The sequence below is a fragment of the Ranitomeya imitator genome, chromosome 2 (assembly GCF_032444005.1).
Source record: "Ranitomeya imitator isolate aRanImi1 chromosome 2, aRanImi1.pri, whole genome shotgun sequence".
Lineage (NCBI taxonomy): Eukaryota > Metazoa > Chordata > Amphibia > Anura > Dendrobatidae > Ranitomeya > Ranitomeya imitator.
In genome coordinates, this window is record NC_091283.1 from 77828501 (window position 1) to 77843971 (window position 15471).

The 15471-nt window shown below is 44.4% G+C and overlaps 1 protein-coding gene and 1 non-coding gene across 2 annotated transcripts; both read right to left on the reverse strand.

The window, feature by feature from the left end:
- Window positions 1-2683: 2683 nt before the first annotated feature.
- RBMX (RNA binding motif protein X-linked) lies at window positions 2684-14561 on the reverse strand. Its single transcript, XM_069747007.1, has 9 exons — window positions 14417-14561; window positions 12505-12621; window positions 12214-12320; window positions 10043-10166; window positions 5756-5875; window positions 4286-4409; window positions 4084-4209; window positions 3907-3992; window positions 2684-3304 (listed from the first exon to the last, which is right to left on the reverse strand). Exons 2-9 carry the CDS (start codon window positions 12611-12613, stop codon window positions 2994-2996), a joined length of 1107 nt encoding a protein of 368 aa, XP_069603108.1. The 5' UTR covers window positions 12614-12621; window positions 14417-14561; the 3' UTR covers window positions 2684-2993.
- Window positions 12389-12464, reverse strand: LOC138668325 (small nucleolar RNA SNORD61). The gene has a single exon (XR_011319151.1). It is a non-coding gene; the product is annotated as a small nucleolar RNA SNORD61 (small nucleolar RNA).
- Window positions 14562-15471: the final 910 nt, after the last annotated feature.

A 15471-nucleotide genomic window follows, 5' to 3' on the forward strand; every position in this document is an offset into this window, starting at 1 on the left:
TTCTTTGTATCACTTAGTGTCAGCCTCCTAGTGGCAGCAGCATACACCCATAGTCTGTCCCCCAATGAGGCGAAGGAGAAAAAAAAAAAAAAAAAAAAACATTTAAGCTTTATCAGCATGTATGGAATTTTAGAAGCCAAAGTTGTAATTAACTGCCTCATTTCTTTAACTATTACTAACAGGTTGTAAAATCAGTTCACATTTCATTGAACAGACTGTCACCTTATAAACTCTAAACTCTAGTATAAACCAAGATTTTCAGCTTTTTTTTAGGCTAAAAGTGCTGCTCTCTGCTTATACTCTAGTCACTGTCTCAGGGAGGTCAGTGGCTGTCACATCATTACGCACCTGCTGCCGGCACGGTCTCCGACACCCGCAGCTCTTCATGTGTTCAGCAGTCATGAGGTACCACTCATTAAAGTAATGAATATGGATGTGACTCCACTCCTATAGGTGTGGAGCGCATATTCATTACTTTAATGAGCGGTACCATGTCACCACTGAACACAGGAACAAGCTGCTGGATACCAGAGAAGCAGGGACTTGTAGAGACCACCCCAGAAGGGAGTGTATGAGCCATGCGATATTCACCTGTCCCACTGCCACTCTGTCTTCTGCATCCTCTGGCTGTGACGTTCAGGTCAGAGGGTGCAATGACGTGTTTAGTGCACGCCCTCTGCCTGAGCAGTCACTGCAGAGACAACACATGGCGGTGGGACAGGTCAATATCGCAAGTGCCGAAGGCATATTGTGCTGGTGTCCCTGCCTGCTCAGGACCCCAACACTTAGCCCACAGTGACGAGAGGCGAGCAAGTCTTTTAATTGCAGCAGCATATGGGGCATAATATTCTATGGAGCATCTCCTGGGGCCATCATGCTTTTATGCAGGATTATATAGGGCATATTTTAATATGGAGCATCTTATGGGGCCCATCATGAACTTTATGGAGCATTATATGGGGCTCTTGATTAAATATGGATATTCAGAAACACCTACTGATGTCTCAATTTTAATTTTATTGGTACTTATTTTTATAATTTACCAGTAGCTGCTGCATTTCCCACCTTAGGCTTCTACTAGAGTCAATAAGTTTTCCCAGTTTGTGGCAAAACTAGGGGTCTCTGCTTATACTCTAGTATATACGGTAAGCAGTCATGTAGCAGACACTGTCAAATCCTGTATTGCAGAGGACTGCAATCTGATGAACATGCAACAGTGTCCATAAAAATCCAATTAAAAAAAAGTGATCGCACGACATTTAAATCCAATGAATTGCAAAAAAAAAAAAAAAAACACAACAAACTGCCGCAGTAAAAAATATAGCACATCAGAAATTATGTCAGTTGGGGGATGGGGTAAGGGACACCGCTGTTGAGCAGAAGCTATCAGAAAAGCACCACAGGACAAAGCTGACTGCAGCTTGATGAAAGCCCTTCAGCTGAGTGCTTCTGCCCTTCAGCCATCAGTTGTGAAACAGGTTCCCATCTAGAAGCTGAACTAGGCAGAAACTTTTTTGTAGCAATAGTGCACCAAATAAAAAAAAAAAAAAAATTATAAAATCATACCTTAAGTACTCCAGGATGACACGAGGTCTGTTCACATAACCAGATGCTTTCACATATGTTTAACCTGTAAGAAAACCGTTATAAGTGGGTGTTTAAAGGCCACAGCCCCAAACCAAGCACCCCTATCTGTAGCTTCAAATGACATCCAGGAGCCACTTGTTTGGAAAGGAACATTGGGATGACTTAAACACGTAGCTTCCATTGTGCACATGATTAGCTTAGGCGTTTTTGTAGATCTCCAGTATATTCAAGTTTGAAACGTCAAAAGTTGATGTGTCAAAACATATACATGTGGCAATAAGCTGCTTTTTTGGTTCAATTTTTTTTTTTTTCTATTAAACAAATCTAGGCGGGCGCTGGTGCTTGAACTTCCGAGGCTAAAGGAGAGAGCCAGAGAATTTCACTGCTATATCATTAGTTTAAGTGAAATCTCTCCTATTGAAAAAGCTGGGGTCCATTTCCACACTAATTGATTGGTTACTCCGAGCATTACAGGGTTTGTATTTAGTTATCCAGCAGTGCCTTTCCAGGTTTAATTTCCATAATGTAAAGAACTCTGTACCATGAGACAAATGCAGCGCAAGTTTGACTTAAGACTGAAAAACAAAAAGGTGTTTGTCTTTGCTTACCCTCAGCAGTCTCTCAGGAATATGGTGGTTTACAGTGGAAAGATTCACTTGTTTTAGGTTCTCATGTTCTTTGAGAAGAGACATCATTTGGTTCTTCATTAGCCTTTAGAGTCAATCCTTTAAAAAGTGACACTACAGATTTGCAAACAAATTGAAACAGTAAAAGTACATTTGGTTTGGAAGCTTCTTTGAATGAACGGACTATGTTGTTTAACCGTGTGTCAAATTCATTAGGGTGGGTGTGCAAGGAGTCCGTTTGTTTGTTTGACAATTGTTGGCAAGCTGGGTATGCATTATCCAGGCTTAGTGTATATCTTAAGATCCTTTATATACCCATTTGACATTAGTTTGGAGAAACAGGGTTTGTCGTGTTAGCAGCACTCCTTTACAATTATACAGATGAGCTGCATTATTTCTTATTTTGTAGTTTCCATTGCATCTGGTGTGTGCTCAGATATGGGGGAGGTATGAAATACGCTGAGATGGGGGAGTTTCACTGAAACTTTACTTGTTGAAAAAAAAATTACAACACTAATACACAACTTTCACTACACATTGTACATTTCAGAGAAAGGCTAACAAAATGTGAAGATTAAGCATTTCAACTTCCTCTAATGAACACAAGATTCATGGGAGGATGGGAAAAAAAAAAAACTTACAGGTTAAAAAAAAAAAGTAAAGATAAATAAAAACCAAACAAACTCCTTTATAGTCGTCCGCTGGTGGTAAAGGCAAAGCATATGCCACATGTCATTCAATAAAATGTCTTTGGTCCATTGTTTAGGATTAGTTTTTACTTTAATATCGGCTTCTGCCACCTCCTCTATCAGATCTGCTTCCACCTCGCCCGGCACCACGGGGGACACCGCGACTTGAGCTGCTGTATGAATCACGTGGAGGTGGGTAACCTCTATCCATTGGTGGTGGCATGCCACGTTCCTGTCTGCCAGCTCGTTCCCGTCCACCACTTGAGTAGATATCATTTCTGCTGCTGGAGTAACTGTCTCTTCCTCCGTATCCATCTCGAGTGCTGCTGTAATCATCATAGCGACTGCTGCCACCATATGATGGAGGGGGGCCTCTGGCAGGTGGGGCACTACGTGAGTTACCTGCAGGGTCAATGGTCAGGCAATAGGGCAACTTTGTTACATATCACATAGAAATTTGATATTTGCAGCTTATTTACGTTTGCTTGCAATTTTTTTTTTTAGTAGTTTGACTTTGCATTGTCTGCCTGGTTCAGGAAATTTCTATTGAATAGAACTGAAATGTGAATAATTTAAGGTTGCACATAACTGTAAAGGCACAAATCTCATTTGTCCCCTCCTTCCCCCGCATGTCTCATGTCCTGCACGTCTAACCTTTGTCCATGGCACATATGTGAATAAAGGACTTTTGGATTTATCTTCATGCTGGTGAGTGCTACACTTTTTTCCTTATACTGTACAAATCTCATTTGGGCACTGATCTCCAGAGCTGCAGCTCAGATTGCAGATTCTGCCACATGTTATCCTTTGAGTTGTTTTTGCTTCACAGATTTATTGTAAAAATTTTTTTTTAAATCTTGCTGTAGAGCAAATTGGCCTTCCATGTGGGAGAGTATAATTTGACTGCCCCAAAAGAGACTAGTATTTGTTTGTTCTTAGTTTTATCTTCAGCATGGGGCAATTATGTATCCTGAAAGAGAGCAATGTGCAAAATGACACCTTACCGTAAGGCTCATAAGAGTCTCTGTATGAACCACCACTAGCATGATCCGAATAATCTCTATCTCGACCCCCGTATCCATCACGATCACTAAACAAAGTGAAACAAAGTTAACTTTCCATGTTAAAATATAAAAAAAAAAATTATATAAAATCTGCAAATATTATCTACGTAAACATACCCATATCCTCTGGAGCCATAATCGTCACGGGAGCTCGAGTGGCCATAGTCCCGATATGCATAGTCTCTTGGAGGTGGTGCGTAATCTCTGGAGTCCCTGGAGCTTCCATAATCTCTGCCAGAGTAACTAAACAACAAGTCTCATTACCTGATGTGTGAAGTTTTGTCAGTCTCTAACCCAGGTATAACAAACCCTCTCTTACCCGTCATACCGGTCTTTACCACTGTAGCCATCATCTCTTGGTGACAAGTACACATCTCTACGAGATGGCATAGAGTCTCTACGAGGAGGTCCTCCATAGCCGTCTCTTTCACGTGATAGCTGAGCTACAAAGAACAGAGTTTGTCAATTTTGTTTTACTACAAAAACGTGAAGAAAAATATGTAGTGTCGTGGCCAAAAGTGTCAAAACCGACACGTGAGACCTAAACATCCCCCACAAGATAAGCTTCTCAGAACAAGTTCGGAGCAATTTGCTCAAAGAATGTCCCTACTTCACCCTGTTTAAAACCAACACTAGCCAGCTGGCTGGATAGATGACCCATGTGTCAGGGGAATCTATACAGGGAATATAGGACTTACATGGACTATACAGTATAAGCTGAAACATAAGCACCAAAATATACAGGCAAATGCCCAACTGCTAGGTGGGTGCCAAGTTAAAGCAAATTGGCATCGGGATTTCAACAAGTAAACTACAGGCACTGTCAGATTGGTGTAGTTACATTGATTAAAATGATAACCGGGTTGAAGAAATAGATTCTGTGGTTCTTGTTTAATCTGCGTTCGCAGTTTCCAGTTAATTAGATGCCACATCACTGAACCTTCAGTGACCTGCCTCCCATTTTATTTTACAAAATTGCACCAGCAAGGACCACTGCGGGAGGGTTGCCATATTCTGTAACTACCATTTCCTCTTGTGCCTACTCCTGCACTGGTTTTTAAAACAGTGGGTGTAGTGTGCAGATTGAGAGCATCGCTTGCCGATAGATGCAATGCGCTGCCATTTTGAAGACCAGAATATTAAGTGCACAGATGCAGTATTAAAAAATAGGAGGCAAGTTACTGAAGGTTCAGAGACCTGTTGCGCAAGCACAGGATGATGTGACTAGAAAAACAAAACAAAACTGATATTTGTGTCAGTCTCAAGACTTTTGGCTCCGACTCCACATGCGTTTAGTAATTGTAAAACTAAAATAGAGTAAAAACAGGCACTTCATATACTAATATAAAGTCAAAGTTTGGACATGCATGTAGATAGCCGATGAAAGAACACAATTCAAATAAAAAAAAAAAAAAAAAAAAAAAAAATACATTTTATTAATAAATATTAAAACATAATAAAATTCTCAAAAACAGAGTGCCCAGAAGGGGGAAGAACCAGTCAATCTGTAAATATTAGGTAGGTTACGTAGTAATAAAAGTCCCAAGACCTGATCAGACCTGCTAGCGTACTCTATCAGGTCTTAGGACTTCTATAATACAAACCTACTTCATTTACAGATTGGCTGGTTCTTCCCATTTTGGGAACTGTTTGAGAATTATTATATATTTGTTATTTTAATCTTTATCAATAAATTACGGTTTTAGATTTGAGTTTTGCGTTAGCTTCTTCAGCGATCTACATGCAAGTCCGAACTGTGGGTAAAACAGACAGACAAGCAAATACATACTTCTTCCACCCATGCCACTGCTTCGAACAGGACCAGATGGTGCAGATCTCTTTGGTGGTGGACCTCCACTTCTGGGTGGGGGCCCTCTTTTCAGAGGCATTTGCCCCCTTGATGACCCACCTATGAAAAACCCCAACACACCATGAAAGCTTGTACTACTGTTCACAATGATGAGAAGGTACAAACTGCCCACTTCACAAAGGTCTCAATTATTCAGGTACACTGTACTACTGCTACAGAAATCGGGCCACAAAATAGTTACTTTCAGTTGCAAGCTCATCTCACAATGCAATGCCATACAACCTGTTACACTATTTTGGAAGCAGTGTTTCTGGATAATTCACTAGTTTGGAACGATGGTTACAGCAACAGATCTACAGGTTAGTAGAACATAGACCTGATTCAGCACTCAGTTATGTCCTTATGAGAGAACATTTATAGGGAATTTGTCACTTGATTTATACTGTACAAACCACACGCAGCATGAATCAGCCCGACATGATCGCAGTCCGGTATATTTTATGAAACGCTCAGACATATTTCAAGGACGTTAGAGATTCAGCAGGGAGACTATGGCCAGAATACAGGCTAGTCAGGCACCACCCTCCACCAGCTTCTCCAGATGCAGCTGTTGAGAGGACTATAGTGAGACCCATCAGCTCTAGCAGCAAATTGATTTTTTTTTTTTTTTTTTTAACATAAATTTTTATTTACAAATTGTGTCAAGCATTACATCTTATTGACATTAAATTCTTAATAATTAACACAACGTTATGGGGATTAGGGAAGGGAAGAGGATAGGGGAAATGGTGACATTACAATAACTATCCAATCACATTCTCTATATGCAAATCTGCAAAGTCATTTAAGGATTTTTTTTAAGCCAATAAACTTTAAAATGCTAAGTGTTTGAGAAAAAACTACCAGATTGCAATCATGCAGCCAGGTTCTGAATCATGATGCATGGTGTAATCCAGGGACAGCACACAATAGACTCAATACAAAATGTTTAAGTGGATAAACCCCTCTTCATCCTAAAGGTACCTTCACACATAACGAGATCGTTAACGATATCATTGCAACGTCACTTTTTGTGACGTAGCAACGATCCCGCTAACGATCTAGTTATGTGTGACAGCAACCAACGATCAGGCCCCTGCTGGGAGATTGTTGGGGAATGATCAGGACTTTTTTTTGGTCGCTGATCACCCACTGTCATCGCTGTATCGGCGTGTGCGACGCCGATCCAGCGATGTTCACTTGTAACCAGGGTAAATATCGGGTTACTAAGCGCAGGGCCGCACTTAGTAACCAGATATTTACTCTGGTTACCATTGTAAAAGAAAAAAAAAAAAAAAAAACAGTACATACTCACATTACAATGTCTGTCACGTTCCTCGGCGTCAGCTTCCCTGCAATGACTGTCAGCGCCGGCCATAAAGCAGAGCACAGCGGTGACGTCACCGCTGTGCTATGGCTCTGCTTTACGGCCAGCGCTGACAGTCATTGCAGGGAAGCTGACGGCGGGGGACGTGACAGACATCGGAATGTGAGTATGTAGTGTTTTTTTTTTTTTTACTTTTACAATGGTAACCAGGGTAAATATCGGGTTACTAAGCGCGGCCCTGCACTTAGTAACCCGATGTTTACCCTGGTTACATGGGGACTTCGGCATCGTTGAAGACAGTTTCAACGATGCCGGAGTCTTTCCCCTGATCGTTGGTCGCTGGAGAGAGCCGTCTGTGTGACAGCTCCCCAGCGACCACACAACGACTTACCAACGATAGACTTACCAGGTCGTATCGCTGGCAAGTCGTTTAGTGTAACGGTACCTTTAACCCCTTCATGACCATGGGATTTTTCATTTTTCCGTGTTCGTTTTTCACTCCCCTCCTTCCCAGAGACATAACTTTTTTATTTTTCCGTCAATTTGGCCATGTGAGGGCTTATTTTTTGCGGGACGAGTTGTACTTTTGAACGACATCATTGGTTTTAGCATGTCGTGTACTAGAAAACGGGAAAAAAATTCCAAGTGCGGTGAAATTGCAAAAAAAGTGCAATCCCACACTTGTTTTTTGTTTGGCTTTTTTGCTAGGTTCAATAAATGCTAAAACTGACTTGACATTATGATTCTCCAGGTCAGTACGAGTTCATAGACACCAAACATGACTAGGTTATTTTTGATCTAGGTGGTGAAAAAAAAATTCCAAACTTTGCTAAAAAAAAAAAAAAAAAAAAAAAAATTGCGCCATTTTCCGATATTCGTAGCGTCTCCATTTTTCGTGATCTGGGGTCGGTTGAGGGCTTATTTTTTGCGTGCTGAGATGACGTTTTTAACGATAGCATTTTGGTGCAGATACGTTCTTTTGATCGCCCGTTATTGCATTTTAATGCAATGTCGCGGCGACCTAAAAAACGTAATTCTGGCGTTTCGAATTTTTTTCTCGCTACGCCATTTAGCGATCAGGTTAATGCTTTTTTTTAATTGATAGATCGGGCGATTCTGAGCGCGGCGATACCAAATATGTGTAGATTTGATTTTTTTTATTGATTTATTTTGATTGGGGCGAAAGGGGGGCGATTTAAAAATTTTTTTTTATTTTTTTCACATTTTTTTACTTTTGCCATGCTTCAATAGCCTTTATTGGAGGCTAGAAGCAGGCACAACGCGATCGCCTCTGCTACATAGCAGCGATCTGCTGATCGCTGCTATGTAGCAGAAATGGAGGTGTGCTGTGAGCGCCGACCACAGGGTGGCGCTCACAGCCACCGCTCATCAGTAACCATAGAGGTCTCAAGGACCTCTATGGTTACAATGGAGACGCATCGCCGACCCCCGATCATGTGACGGGGGTCGGCGATGACGTCATTTCCGGCCGGATGCGGTAGTTAAATGCCGCTGTCTGCGATTGACAGCGGCATTTAACTAGTTAATAGGTGCGGGCAGATCGCGATTCTGCCCGCACCTATTGCGGGCACATGTCAGCTGTTCAAAACAGCTGACATGTCCCGGCTTTGATGCGGGCTCACCGCGGAGCCCTGCATCAAAGCAGGGGTTCTGACCTCGGACGTACTATCCCGTCCGAGGTCAGAAAGGGGTTAAAGGCAAAGTGTAATCCCTATGCCCCCAGCAGTTATCACTGCATATGTAAACACCCTGCTAAACAGTCACTATTACACAAACAGCTCTTTAGAAAAAGCACTTCTAGAGTGAGTGAATTAGATTAGGAGGGCCACATATTTAAAGGGAACCTGTCACCCCAAAAATTGTGGGTGAGGTAAGCCCACCGGCATCAGGGGCTTATCTGCAGCATTCTGTAATGCTGTAGATAAGCCCCCGATGTTACCTGAAAGGAGAAAAAGACGTTCTATTATACTCACTCAGGGGCGGTCCCGCTGCTGGTCAGGTCGGATGGGCATCTCTGGTCCGCTCCGGCACCTCCCTTCTTCATTCCAAGACGTCCTCTTCTGATCTTCAGCCACGGCTCCGGCGCACTTTGCTCTGCCCTGTTGAGGGCAGACAAAGTACTGCAGTGCGCAGGTGCCAGGCCTCTGACCTTTCCAGCGCCTGCGCACTGCAGTACTATCCTCTGCCCTCAACAGGGCAGAGCAAAGTACGCCTGCGCCGGAGCTGAAGATCAGAAGAGGACGTCTTGTAATGAAGATAGGAGGCGCCGCATCCGACCTGACCAGCAGCGGGACCGCCCCTGGGTGAGTATAATATAACGTCTTTTTCTCCTCTTTCAGGTAACATCGGGGGCTTATCTACAGCATTACAGAATGCTGCAGATAAGCCCCTGATGCCGGTGGGCTTACCTCACCCACGATTTTCGGGGTGACAGGTTCCCTTTAAGATCTCCACTACGCCAACAATGCTAACGTTTCCACCTTGTAAAATAAGAGCTACGCTCACCTCCACTGTCAGCACGGGCTCATCCAGGGAATACCAGATCACCACCCCATCCCGGCACCCAAATGGTGCCATTTTCACTCTCCCCGCCTTTGGGCAAATCCCATACATCTAGAGGAAGTGAGGGAGCAGCCACAACTCTTACATGAGGAAACATAGGATTGAGAATGGATTGTCCAAGTAGTGGACAACCTCTTAAGATCTCAGATTAAGAAGCTTTTGGCATTTATATTTCAAGTACATTCAACAAGGACTAGCCAACCATGTGGAGGGGGGGAGCAGCATTTTCACACACCGTATACATTTTAGTCTTGCATTAGAAAGCAGTCAAGTAATTATAGTATAGGCATGGCTTTAGTATTTTAGCCAAGAGTTACCTCTAGACCCTCTAAGACCTCTGGGAGCACCTCTGCTTTTAGGTGGAAGGGGTCCTCTCCTACTGTCTGCACCAAACGATGGCTTAATGGCTTGTTCAACCTTAATTGGCTTTCCATCTAAAGCCTAGAGGGGGAAGAAAAAAAAGGAAGATCAGAAAGGACCAAATGCAGCCATGCACACAATTAGGGCAAAATCCTATTAACAGCAGTGTCCTTGGGAAAGATGGGAGGAGAGCATAAACTGCTGAAATCTGGATCTGCTCAGATAAAGATTTAAACCGAAATGTGTCAGTAAGCACAAATGTCAGGTGGGAAAACCAAAGATAGTGAGCCACCAATGAGGCTGGTGCTGGTCGAAAAAGCAACTGCTCAGAAACTGTCAAGCTCAAAGCACTTGAAGGAGGCAGTCATCAGGATTTTACTATTATCTGAGAGCAGCATAATAAAGGGAAGTTCCAGATTCCAGCAATGTGTCACTACTGTTCTGAGTGAGGACTTATTTTTTTGCGTAACGAGCAGACTTGATTTTATTTGGAGTAGATACAATGTTTTGATTGTCTGTTATTACATTTTAATGCAATGCTACAGAGAAGAAAAAACCAAAACATTTTGGCCGTTTGATTTTTCTTGTTCTGCCATCTACTGATCAGATTAATTCTTAACAAATTGACAGATTGGGTCATTCTGAATAAGTAGTGCATTTATTGTTTTATTTTGAATGGGGCGATTAGAACTTTTATATTTTTAATTTTTTTTTTTTACTTCACACTTGCTTCAATAGTCTCCAGGGGAAAGCTGAAACCTTGCTCTAAGGCTACGTTCACATTAGCGTTGCGTCGGGCGCAGCCGCGGCGCCGCATGCGTCCCTATATTTAACATGGAGGCGCATGGACATGCAAAGTGTTTTGACTTTACCCAAGTCAGACTTGTCTTACAAAGCACATGCAGTATGGCAAAGCCCACCCATCAATATCAGAATTTTAGGGCACAAAAGTCAGTAATTTCAGGTGAAGATGCACACCAGTCTTGTAAAATGCAGAAAATCCATCAAGAATGCACGAGTCAAAGAGAATGTTACCATATGAAAAGGCACCACCTTTCAGCCGATATACAGCATACTAATATGCTGTGTATGTGCCCCAAATCAGGCCTGCAAGAAAAACACTACTATAATGCTCACCTACGGGGTGGTCCGATGGGCGTTTCCATCTTGGTCCACTGCATTTTTTGCAATGCTGTGTTGTGTGCATGACTTGTCCTACATCATCCAGTGTCCAGCATAACGCGCTCCTGTGCAGGTGTACTTCTCTGCCCTGACCTGCCTGTGCCAAAGGGCAATGCCAGGGACACACTGGATAACATAGGACATATCCACGTGAAGCACAGGACGACGGCATCGCAAGAAGAGAGGAAGCACCGGACCAAGACAGCAACGCCCATCAGACCACACAATCCCGTAGTGGCATACACCAAAAGCTTTTTCTTGCATGTTTTGCAGGCTGGAGAGGGTACATGCATCATATTAGCATGCTATATATATCAGGGCTGATTAGTACTGGCCTCACCTCATTTGGGACAAACCTGGCGACAGGCTCCCTTTAATGAATTTGGCACATCTTACAACAGCAGTGTCCACAGCACAGTCATTAGCAGGAATTCACATGGGCCAAGCACTTGGCGCATAAAAGATAGCAAGTGAATCCCTGTAAAGTGATGTAGAGAATCAGCACATTACCAGAGCTCACCTCTGGGACCTTACAGGGGTTGTCCACTAATGGGTATCCCCAACTGGCAAGTAAAACGAAAACGGATACCAGTCTCACACAGTGGTGTCATTCCTGCACGGACTGATGCTATTCTCAGCAGGACAGAGCTGCAGCTTTCATTATTCCATCAGAGCGGACACCTGATGTTGTCATGTGCCCATCACAGGCCATCCCTACTCTGTGTGAACTAGAGAATAGCAGCACTGATGCTGCAGGAAAAGTGCATCTACTTTTTTTTTATGGGGCACTGAAGTGACTAAGGGTTGTCCAGTAGTACACAATCCCTGTAATAAAACCTGCAAAGCAGATAACTATCCCAATTTTAGATACATATGCCTTTAGGATATGAATCTCACAAGCACCGCAGAAGCCCAGGCATTAGCAGATTGCAATTGATTTATCTACCTTTCCATTCAGTTCCCTCGCTGCGTCCTTGGCATCTGCTGGGCTCTCAAATGTGACAAAGGCAAAACCTCTGGACTTGTTTGTCTCCCGATCTTTCATCAGAAGAACTGGTGGGGAGAGAATGCTTTGTTATTCATGCTTTTAGGAAGGCCCCATTTATAGATCACCACTAGAAACGCTCAGAGCTTCTTAGAGGACAAAAGGCTTTATCAGCTCAAAACTTGATCACAGCCAAAAGAGTTCATCACAGCGCTTTCAGTCCCATCGAATACCACATGTGGAATAACTCACCTTCTACAATGCGGCCATATTTCCCGAACACCCCTTCCAGAGCCTTGTCTGTGGTCTCAGTGTTCAGACCACCAATGAAGAGCTTGCCGGGGCGATCTGCTTCAAACATTTTCTAGCCTAATATAAGTATTACAAATCAGTCAAGTTAACAAAGTCATACAGGTGAAATTCTGCAGCAGGTATCTGTGCAATTGTTTAGTTACAAACACTTATATCAAAAGCTTGTAGAGCTGTGATAAAAGGGTCCTTGTGTGAAAGCCTGAACAGAGGCCTAGGAGCTAGAAGAGACCTCTATCCAGTCTCTTTAAGGGCTGGCTTCTCCCATTGTGCTGATCAGTATCACAGATGCTGCTCTTTTTTGGGTACATGCCCATGATCTGGAACAGCAGCGGTTTGGACGCAGCTCACTTGCACTGGAATTATAGTAATCCCATGCCCACGGTGCTTCTATTTGATGCTGTGTGGTTTTACAAGACGCAGCATGTCCCAGTCTCCTTAAGCTGCTTTCACACTAGTGTCGGCCCGACGTGCGTTGTGAAAATAATGCCCGACGTGGGCAGCGGGAGCAGTCTTACGCTTCCCCATTGTAAGGTCTCGGGAGAAGGGGGAGGAGTTTCGGCCACGCACGCGCAGTCCAAAATAACAGACAACGCACAAAAAAAGTTGGGCTTTCACACTAGCGTCGGAATCTCCCCGTCGCAATGCGTCGGGCAGAGACTCCGACGCTAGCGTTTAACGCATTGCACAATGGAGGCAGCGGATGCATTTCTCCAGCGCATCCGCTGCCCCATTGTGAGATGCGGGGAGGTGAGGGCGGAGTTCCGGCCGCGCATGCGCAGTCAGAAAAAGCGGTCCGTCAGGAGCAAAAAAAGTTATATGTAGCGTTTTTTGCTCCCGACGGTCCGCCAAAGCACGACGCATCCGTCGCTCGACGGATGCGACATGTGGCAATCCATCGCAAATGCGTCGTCAATACAAGTCTATGGGGAAAAAACGCATCCTGCAAGCACTTTTGCAGGATGCGTTTTTTCTGCAAAACGACGCATTGTGACGGATTGCAGAATACGCTAGTGTGAAAGTAGTGTGGCCATACGACGCAATGTGTCACTAATGTTAGTCTATGGGGAAAAAAAAAACGCATCCTGCAGACAACTTTGCAGGATGCGTTTTTTTTCTCCTAAACAACGCATTGCGACGTACAGCCAATAGAATGCGTTGGATGCAGTAAATCCACACGGTTCCGTGAACACATACGTATATACCGGTGTGATAAGAATGCAACAAATAGAGGTTGAATCCAAAGCGCTGCTGCTTCCTGATGAAGGAAATGTAGCCTTGCACACGGAGGTGAAGGGTTAATCGCACCCCGTAACCAGTCACGTGACTGCACGCCGCAGGGCACCATGAGTGCCAGGCTCGGGTGTAGCGCCCATAATTCTCACCTAAATTATGCATTTACTGCCCAACCTAACAATTAGGAGTCCAGAAATGTAACAGCCTGACAGGCCGCAGAACAGAGAGGATATCTGCACGGAGGCGCAGGCTGACAGAAAATGCCGCAAAATGGCGGCTGCGGGGCTGGTGGGCGGCTAGACTGGCGGGAAAAGGCCTCAGGCGGGCGGAGGCGTCACACCGTGACAGAAATTAGCGGTAAAGGCTCCCGAGATGCCCCAGTCCGGTACACCGCCATCCGACCCAAGCACATGGTCCACCAGGTCTCACAGAACGGGGAAGCTGCGCTAAGATGGTCACCACGCGCCGTCACAAAATGGCGGCTGTAGCCCTCAGACTCGTGCGCCGCGCTCACTGAGGCGGGAAGAGGCGCAGCCGCGCACACGAGAACAAGGGGAAGCTTCTAGAGCGAATATGAGCCCTAAACCAGCGCCGAGCGAGGCCCCGCGATATCACTCACCGATGTGCAACCAGTCCTCACGCTGCTTCCGAAAGAAAATGACCGCGGACAAAGACAGCGCCCCTTTTATATAGCTCTGACGTCACCAAGTCAAAGCGAGGCAGCAGTGCCCGTATGTTCCGAGAGCCGAATAGCAGAAGGTCACGTATAGTGACGTGACAGTCTGGAGTACAGCGCCGAGATTCGTTTATCGTAAAGTGGTGGAAATTGCTGTAAAAGTGTCGTTCTATGCGGGAAGAGTGCAGGGGACGCCATGTTATTGGTGGAACGGCTGGCAATAGCTGAAATAACAAATCCCCAATGAGTGAGCTCCAGTAATGTTATGTACAAGGTCTCATGTGGCTGTATGATCACATTGGTGTCATCTGGTTAAAACGTGGTCGTGATTTATTGGACACTGTAATGGTGGGGAATGGTGGCTGCCCATTGGGATAGTAATGTTATGTACAGAGAGACTGCGGGGCTGGTAACCAGGACGGTCTCCAGTAGGCAGCCATGCTGGTCTATGAGAGTGAAGATATGGCGGAACAAGCACTGGATGGAAGTGGCGCCACATTCTAAAGCTACTTTCACATTCCCATCGGGCACTCCCCGTCACAATGCGTAGTTTTGTTAAAAAACTCATCCTGCAAATTTGCCCGCAGGATGCGGTTTTTTTTCCCATAGACTTGTATTGCCGACGGATCGTGTAAACACGTTGCGTCCGTCGTGCACTGGTTGCGTCGAGTTTTGGTGTTCTGTGTTCAAGGGAACGTTTTTCTGTGCGTTGTATCCTGTATTTCCGTCTGCGCATGTGACGGGCAACTAGCGACGGAAATGTGAAAGTAGCCTTTGTCTATATTCACACTTTGTGGATTTTGCTGCGGATCCGCAGTGGATTTGACCGCTGCGGATCCGCAGCAGTTTCCCATGAGTTTACAGAACAATGTAAACCTATGGGAAACAAAAAACGCAGTGCACATGCTGCAGAAAAATCCGCGCGGAAACGCTGTGGATTACATTCCGCAGCATGTCACTTCTTTTCTGCTTCTTTTCTGCTCCAATAGAAAACTGCA